Source organism: Miniopterus schreibersii (assembly GCF_964146895.1).
Source record: "Miniopterus schreibersii genome assembly, chromosome: 3".
Classification (NCBI taxonomy): domain Eukaryota; kingdom Metazoa; phylum Chordata; class Mammalia; order Chiroptera; family Miniopteridae; genus Miniopterus; species Miniopterus schreibersii.
In genome coordinates, this window is record NC_138103.1 from 29,579,186 (window position 1) to 29,587,301 (window position 8,116).

The following is an 8,116-nucleotide window of genomic DNA, read 5'->3' on the forward strand; positions in this document are numbered from 1 at the left end:
TTGGTGAGAGCAAAGAACAATGTGAAACAGAAATAATTCACTGTACACAGATCTGCATGGGTTCAAGTTCCAGGTCAACTAGCATGGTGAAAAACAGAAAATAAAGGACAGTTTCGCCATTATCTGCCACACCTTTTAGAAGGAAGCAAAAATGGTGATAGGAGCAACAGACTGTTCCTATTTTCAGGGTAAGAATAAAAAGTCTTTTCCAAACCTAATCAAAAATTAAATGTACAATTCCCTCCAGCAAGAATTTTATTTTTAATTTTCATTTACATAGTATCTTTCTTCCAAGAATCTCAAAATAATGGAGCTCCACAAATACTTTTTTTAAAAACAACAGTTGTCACAACAAAGGAGGGGACAGGCTTGGCAGGGCAGGAGCTCAGAAGCGAGGCAAGAAATGGCAGGCAGTGGCAACAGCACGCACTTGAGGCTGGCAGGGTCCAGGCTGAGGGTGGTTCCCTAGAGGGCCTTCTTTTACCAACAGCCCACTGGCCTTGCTTATGTTTGCAGCTTCAGGCTTTTCAAGACAAGGATTTACCTTTGGTGTCGTTTACTAGCTTTAATAAAATGGTTTTTATCTAAGTAGCAATTTCTCTCCTAAAAACAGGAAGGAAAGACCCTAACAAGTCCAAAATAACTGAACCAAGGTTCCTATAATGGGTTCACATTCTTTTCAGTCTTTAACACATAAAACTATGTTAGAAAATAAAATATTTACAATTAGGGGGAAAGACCCAATGTAAGAAAGCCTGTCCTGCATTTAGGAGGAAATTGGAAAGAAGCTTTTGAGTTGATTTTCTTTTTTTTTTTTTACAGCTGAGTGGACAGGATCTGAATATCTTACATTTAGGAAAAAGCTGTCAACACCCAAATAAAATTTTAATGACAGTAAGAATGGCATCCCATTTCTCACAATTTCACAATACTCACTTAAGAGCTAATTTGTCAATTTGTTTTTCCTTTAACCAAACTCGAAACAACCATATATAACTTAAAAAAACATTAACTGCTTTTACTTATTGAATAAACACAGCTAAATAGAAAAATGTCTTTAAGAAAACAGGCCCCATGCTGATAAATTCAGGGTTATGCTGATGAAGTACAAGCTTCAGAGTAAGCTCTGCTAATTTTCTCTGACATTAACTTCATAATTCAGAGTCAATAGCATCCAGGATTTCAATTGTCAGCTGACTGAGTCCACCAGGTCATGGGCAAGACCCAGTAGGCCTGTCCTGTCCTCTTGTGTTTTATAAAGGTGTGGGGCCACTCTGGTGAAGAATCTAGTCAATTTCACATGAATTTCCTACCTGGCTAATTTTCCAGTTGCTCCCACCTTAGGTAAATTCTTGTGAAGAATGAACACTCCCAACCTCATGTCTTCCCAGTCACCTAACATGGTGTTTCTGAGGATGGGGGTGAGGGGTTCCTCTGAATAAGAATCCCCACCAATCATGTTTGAGGAACTTCCCAGGCTGTCCGTGGCACAAGGGCTCCAGTAACATAAAAATTCTGCTCTGGGCCTCCTGCAGTAAAGAAAGCCTTCAGATTCAAGTGAAGAAATTGACAAAATTTATTTTGTGCACTAACATCATCCGATTGGAATTTAATTACAGCAAGAATTAGAATTATTATAGAGTTGTTTACTTTTCAAAGGAAACATTCTTGATGAGTTTTGCAACAAATTACATGTCTTTCAGAAAGAGTTTGTTTTTTTAACTGTCATATTATGGGGATAGGGTAGCCCACCCTCTTTTAAAAAATCTTTAAGTCACAGCCCAGGTGTTTCAAAGCTGCTTCAGGCATGGCACATATGAGGACAATGCCACTTCAATCCCAGGTAAGTTCCTGCAGGGACATCTCCTGCCCAGCCAAAGACTACTCTCCTCTAACCACCTTTCTCAGAAGACAGCTGAAAAGTAAGAATAATTTACAGCTCAACAAACCCAAAAGTGTGACAGGACCAAGAGCTCAATACAAACGTTAAGTCATCCTCTTCAATAAAATCAATACCCAAACACCAGCCAAAACCTGGTTCATAAACAAAGCAAAACCAGGACTATTAGCTGGCTTTGGAAACTAGAATAGAAAAAAATGACTTTGAAAATTCAGAGGGCCCCACCATTAACTGTTATTGAAATGCTCCCCTAACTGTTTTGGGGGGGGGCTGCTATTTAAGCTTTTATCTCTAAATGTAGAACTTTTAGGGAAAGTAGTTTCTCTCTGAATTCTAAATCATTATCAGGGCATAACAAATGTACCCAAATGCTCATGACAATAAATGTTTATTAAATCAGAAATCACAAATGAATTCACAACCTTTTTGCTATACGTTACATAATATAGATATTAAATCGATAGTCTAATTATGCCATTAAAGTTCCTTTTCCCTCCATGATATGCACATGCAATTCTCTCAGGTGTCCAGGTATCCAAGTTCTTAAAATGCCAGCACAAATGGAATGTCCAGGGAAACGGTAGTGGGCATGATGAGAGGTCATGGGGCTCCTCCTCAAATAGCTTCAACAAAACGAATGGCCTTAAGTAAAAATTGTCTCTATGCTTTGCTATAAGATTTAAACTCGGGATTCCAAGAATTCCACCTGTTTCCAATTAGATAGCAGAACTGCTTGAGTGTTTAAACTACATTCACTTGCTACTTATACAAAACAATTCTTCCGGGTTTTTTGAACATTTTAAGTATGTTAAAATAAGATTAAGGGTATGGTTTAAACAATCAGAGGCAGGGGAATTTCAGTTGAAACCAAAACTATCTCTCTGCAGCCATAATGCAGAGCTTCAGACAAAACAACAGGACAAGATATATAAATGTCTATCTTTGAAGATTACTTGTAAAAATAAGATCTTTCATAAGGAAAGCAATTATATTTTTTAAGCTATACATTAAATAATTTTAAATAGGTTTTAAAATAATCTCTAAAATTATGTATGATCCTGTTAGAGTAACTTCTACAAAGACTTTAGGTAATGTTTGTTACAGTCCATCAGATACACCTGTCTTTTAAATATGTGAAATTTACATAAGACCAAATCTGAACTATATAATGGAAGGGAAGCACAAGTAGGAATGTGGCCTAGCTCTGTAGGATTTTTCACATGTTCAATTTCTCTTTTTTAAAAAGGGCTATTTTCCTCTAACGAATTTGTTCTTCCCTTATTTCACTGCGGATGTTCCTTGGGCTTTATACATGAGCTGAAATGAATATGACTTTTTCTACTTCAAGCCTGTTTTCTCTCTGAAGACACAGACTGTGAGCACAATCTTAAGAGTTTTGACTGTTGACTGCTGCAGGTAGAAGGGGGTGGGGGTGGGGGGAGTATCACCAGAGCACACACTATTGTTTCTGCACAGCTCCCAAATAAACCCTAGTGGGTTTGTTTTAATTGTACACAACAGAGGGGAGGACTTTTTCAACAGCCATTAAGCTCAATCAGCTAACCAGACAGTATTTTTAAGGTTAGGTCAGTGGATTAGGAGAGAAGAATTCCTGAGGGAATTGACAATTTCCCCCCTTTCCCTTTCCAACTTTCCCATGTAGCTAACTACTGGCAGGAGATAGGTAAAATTTGGGAAGCAGGTGAAGGGGGTCTCTATGGACCCAAACGGTATCAGTTGTTGTTGTATAACTTCATCTATTCACTGACTTGCACCAAAACAACAAAAACCTGTACACATAATTTCACACAGAAAAAAACACACCTTTAATCAACTGATAATGACCCCTCCCCATACCCAATCTCCAAGATACCTATATTAAAAGAACCAAGAAAACAAAGAGAGCAATGTAGAAACCCTTGATTTGTTTACTCATTATTTCATAAAGGGTGCTGGATGGGATATATATTTCAATCAAAATAGCATACTTCTTCTTATGGGAACAGTCCTGGAAGACGGGTAACATACACACTTCCTTAAAAAGAGAAAACAAAATAAAAGCAACCAGAAAACGGACTTAGAGAAAACCTGAAATTGCTTTCTTATTTTGAAAAAGAGGAAAATGTTTAAAGTTTACTTTTACAGAGGTTCCTTAAAGGGGAACACTAGTCCCCATACAGGAATAATGCCCCGAAGGAAAGCAAATCACTGGCAGGCTCCATCCCAAAAGTTATACTAACATACAGAGTTACATGAGCTCATTTGAGAAACTATCCTCTTTTCAAAGGTGTATTTAAAAGGCAAATTTATACAATGGTGTTTTTCTTATTTAAAAAAAAAAAAAAAAAAAAAAAAAGCCTGGTTTTTACAAGTGTGGGATAGGATAAAAACTTGTCCAACTAGTCTTAGCAACGCCAGAGCACTGAAACTTCTTCCATACCACAAGCCTTTGGGACTAAAAAGGAAACGAAATAGAGTTCAATCTTCAGAAACTCTATTCCCGGGCACTTCCAAGTCCCTGGGAAGAGAGTCTCAAGTCCCAAGGCAGCTTTAAGACCCACCAAGCAAAGGGACAAGAGCACTGCCCTGGCTCACTGGTTGTGGGGGAGGCTCACAACTGCCTTATCTTATAGGGAGACCCACTTAAGTCCCTAACCTGGATCTGGGTCTAGTTGAGACCAGCCTCTTTACCCTGACAGGATCAATGCCACAACCCACACTGGGCTCTGCAGGCAACCTGATCTCAATGGAAGGGGTTCTGGAAAGATGAGAAGAATCTGAAACTAATGAATTCTCTCTTCTCAAACTGCAGTCTCATTGGGTCACTTACTGTCTGTGGGAATAGAGATGACGCTAAACTAAGTATCAACTCAAAAGGCCTCTTCAGGGCCCAGAGAAAGAACCAGTTTAGCCTTATATTTTGAACTTGGCAGTCCACAGTCAACTGAAGTTTTTCAAACATGCAATGAAGCAGCAATAGGAAATCATCTAAGGCCAAATCATATCTACCATCAAAAGCCAAATGGAAAGAAAATGATGCTTTTTTAAATTCAAGATCAACATCTAATAATTCATTCACATAAACGGACAGGGAAACTTTCAACTGAATCCTAGTTACACAGTTAAATGTCCTCATGATATCCTGAACTAGTAGCTAATCACTGGGGGAGAGGGGTAACACTGTCAAAGAGTTCATAAGAACCAGTAAACTCTCTAAAACCAAATGCATTTCCCAGGCAGTTTTGTCACATTCAGGAAGACAACAACAACAAAAAAAATTAAGGCTTGTCTCTTAAAACTCCACAACGGGTTTTACAATAAGCTCAGGAATTAAATTATGGTAAAAGGGAGCTATTTTTACTAAAACAGGGTAGACCAATTTATCAAAAAATGCCATTTGGCTGTGTTCATTACATTCAGGAATCTAATTTACACAATAGACACTTTGGAGTAATCTATTTTAGTCAATAAATACTCAAACGCCTTTAAGTTTTAATCTTATCGGAAATACATATTTCACATAGTCTTCTTCCTAGTTAAGCGAAAAATTTGAAGAAATTTCATAACGACGATGAGTCTGCGTTATCAAGTTCTTATGTAGGCAAGGGCAGAAAACAAGCATATACAATTAAAGTTGTCAGACTCCATTTATATGTTTTAATCCAATCCGCTTCATTTCATACAAGCCTGCATCTGGATTTCATTTGCTTTCCTCCTAAAAGTATTGTAGGTCACAATCACCAGTTCTCCAGGTTAGGAAAGTTCGGTCAAGTTTACCTTCACCTACACCTTAGAGTAGGAGCAGTAGCTCGGCCCCAGGGACGCCGAGGGACCCCCGGAGCGCCCGGGCCCTTTTAAGCCGAAGGCTGTCCCCAGCGCTCACAAGCCGCTCACCTTCAACTTGGCTCCCGCTACGCACAACATCCACCTGGCGGAGTCCCGAGGCTGTCCAGGCGCCGCGAGCGCGGACCTCGCAGGTTCGGGGCGGACCCCGAGGGCGCGCGGCTCCTCTGGGTGGGAGGTGGATGGCAAAAACGCGCCCCCTGGGCACGGCAGCAGCTTTGGCGCGGGATGGGGAGCCCCAGCACGATCACCGCCCGGCGCCCGGGGCTCGGCGCGCGGACCACGGCGCGGCACGCCACAGTTCGGCGGGTCCCCCGGGGCTTTGCTTTCGAGAACACAACCCGGGAAGGCATTTCGGAGCCAACCGGCTCCGCGCTCCATCGCACCCGCGGACCCTGCTGGAAGGGCAGGGCCCGGGAAGAAAGGGGCAGAGGAGAGTGGTAGGGTTACTAGGGGCCGCGGGAAACCCTGGGCGCCGGGCGAGGGCGTCCGGGACGGCGGCGAGGAGGCGGCGCCCCCAGCCCAGGAAGACCGCGCGCCGGGACTCAGCGCCTGGCCTGCGCTAGGAGAAAGTTGCAGCCCCCGGCCCGCGCCTGCACCGGCGACCGCCGAGCGCTCCCAGGCGCCCTGACACCCGGGCTCCGCGCGCAGGGTGACCCCGCTACCCTTCGCAAGTTTCCTCGAATTGCCCCTACCCGGATCCCTGGCCACGAAGGAGCCGGCCCACGCCACTTGTATAGGCACACAAAGGAGCGGAGACGTTACGGGGTCTGCGGGTGGCCCCGGAGCGCCCGCCCGGACATAAACAAACCCTGGGGTCCGCGCTAGGAGCCCAACGCCGAATGCCGGAGCGGCGGCGCGGCCCCGCCCGCTGACAGCTGGGGGCAGCGGCCGGAGCCCGCGCCGGCCGGGGCAGGGGAGCGCGGACGCCCGGCCGCCCGCCCGGCCACCCGCCCGCCTGGCCGGAGCCGGGCCGCGTCGCCGCCGGTGGCCGCTCTGACCCTCCCCGGAGCCGGCGGCACCACAGCGCCACCAGCCCCAGCTCCGCCGCGCCGGCGGCAGTGGCAGCTCCTCGTGGAGAGGCAGGCGCTTCACCCCCCACAGCAACTCCCCACAAACTTTCCCCAGGAATACGGCGGGCCGGGGGCGCGGGGCGAGCGGCCAGGCGCCGCCGACGGGCCGCAGCCCCCTCCCGGGGCTGCGCCGCCGCCGCCACCGCCGCCCGCTTGCCGCTCACGCGCGCACCCCGCGGGCCGCCGGGGCCGCCCCCTCCCCGGTCCCGCGGCTGCGGCGGCAGTGGTGGCGGCGCAGGGCCGGGGGGGCGCCCGGGGTGGGGGCCGACCCCGGGGGCAGCGGTGGCGGCGGCGGCTCCCGGCGCCATCTTGGGCTGATCGATGAATTGAACAAAGAGGATCAATTTCTGATCAAGCGAGTTATCAATGGGGGTCGGGGAGAGAGAGGGACTTGTCCCCGACTCGGCCCGGCTTTCCCCGGCACCCCCCTCCTCCCCGCCGCCGCGGCCCCCCGGCGACCGGGCAGCCCGGAGCCCCGGGGGAGGCCGCGACCGCCCGCAGCCCCCACCCCCGGGCGAGAGGCCGAGCGCGGAGAAGCCTGACCTGCAGCTGCTGTAAATCAAAGCGCTTCCAATATTGAAACATCGATCCCACATTGGCCGCCATCTTGAGACATATTGAGACGGAGTGAGAGGCTGATAGAGAGGGGGCTGGAGTTCAGGAGCCGCCAGGAGGCAGCAGGCGGGCGGCGCCAAAACCCGGCCTGGAGCCGGCCGCAGCCGCCTCCACCGAGGACGCGGACTCCTCCTCACGGCGCCGCCGCAGCCATTGCGAGCCCGAGCCGGAGCCGGAGCCCGAGGGCACTGCGGCCGCCGCTGGTCCTGGCGCGCGCGGCCCCTGCCCCCTCCCCCGGCACCCGGGCCCGCGACCCCCTCCCCTCCCGGGCCCCCAGCCCCAGCGGGCGCGGCCACCGGCCCGGCCCCGAGGGGGCGCTGGAGGGCAGCGGGAGGGGCGCTCGGGGCCCCCTCTGGAGGTCCGGGGCCCGGCTCACCTGGGGCTTGTGTTGGACCCCCAGGGGTCGCAGTCGCTGGCCGAGCGCCGCCCCTTCATTGCCTTAGGTTGAGGACTGCGGCCGGGTGAGGGCGGGCGGGGAAACTGCTCCACTTTCGCTTGCCCTCCTGCGGGTAGCCGAGAGCGCCCAGCTGCCGCGACCACCTGCCCGAACCCTCTCCCGGCGCGGCCGGGGCACACCGCGGCTGGCGTCTGCGGGGCGCGCTGACCACACACCCGGCCCCTGCCCCCCAGCGAGACTCAGAGACTGAGCCCGCCAGAGACAGAGTTTAACGGTGTAGGAGTAGAG

At 48.9% G+C, this 8,116-nt stretch overlaps 1 protein-coding gene across 14 annotated transcripts in view; it reads right to left on the reverse strand.

Moving 5' to 3' along the window:
* Positions 1-7,670, reverse strand: part of CUX1 (cut like homeobox 1) — a 337,186-nt gene extending 329,516 nt beyond the window's left edge. For 10 of the 14 annotated variants that reach the window (XM_081131308.1, XM_081131320.1, XM_081131319.1 and 7 more), the window contains exon 1: positions 7,360-7,670. In XM_081131308.1, the coding sequence (XP_080987434.1) occupies positions 7,360-7,422 (63 nt within the window). In that variant the 5' untranslated portion in view covers positions 7,423-7,670. Of the gene's footprint in view, positions 1-5,794; positions 6,382-7,359 lie in introns of those variants that run through there. The other 4 variants (XM_081131310.1, XM_081131309.1, XM_081131311.1 and 1 more) reach the window with 3 other exon arrangements.
* Positions 7,671-8,116: the final 446 nt, after the last annotated feature.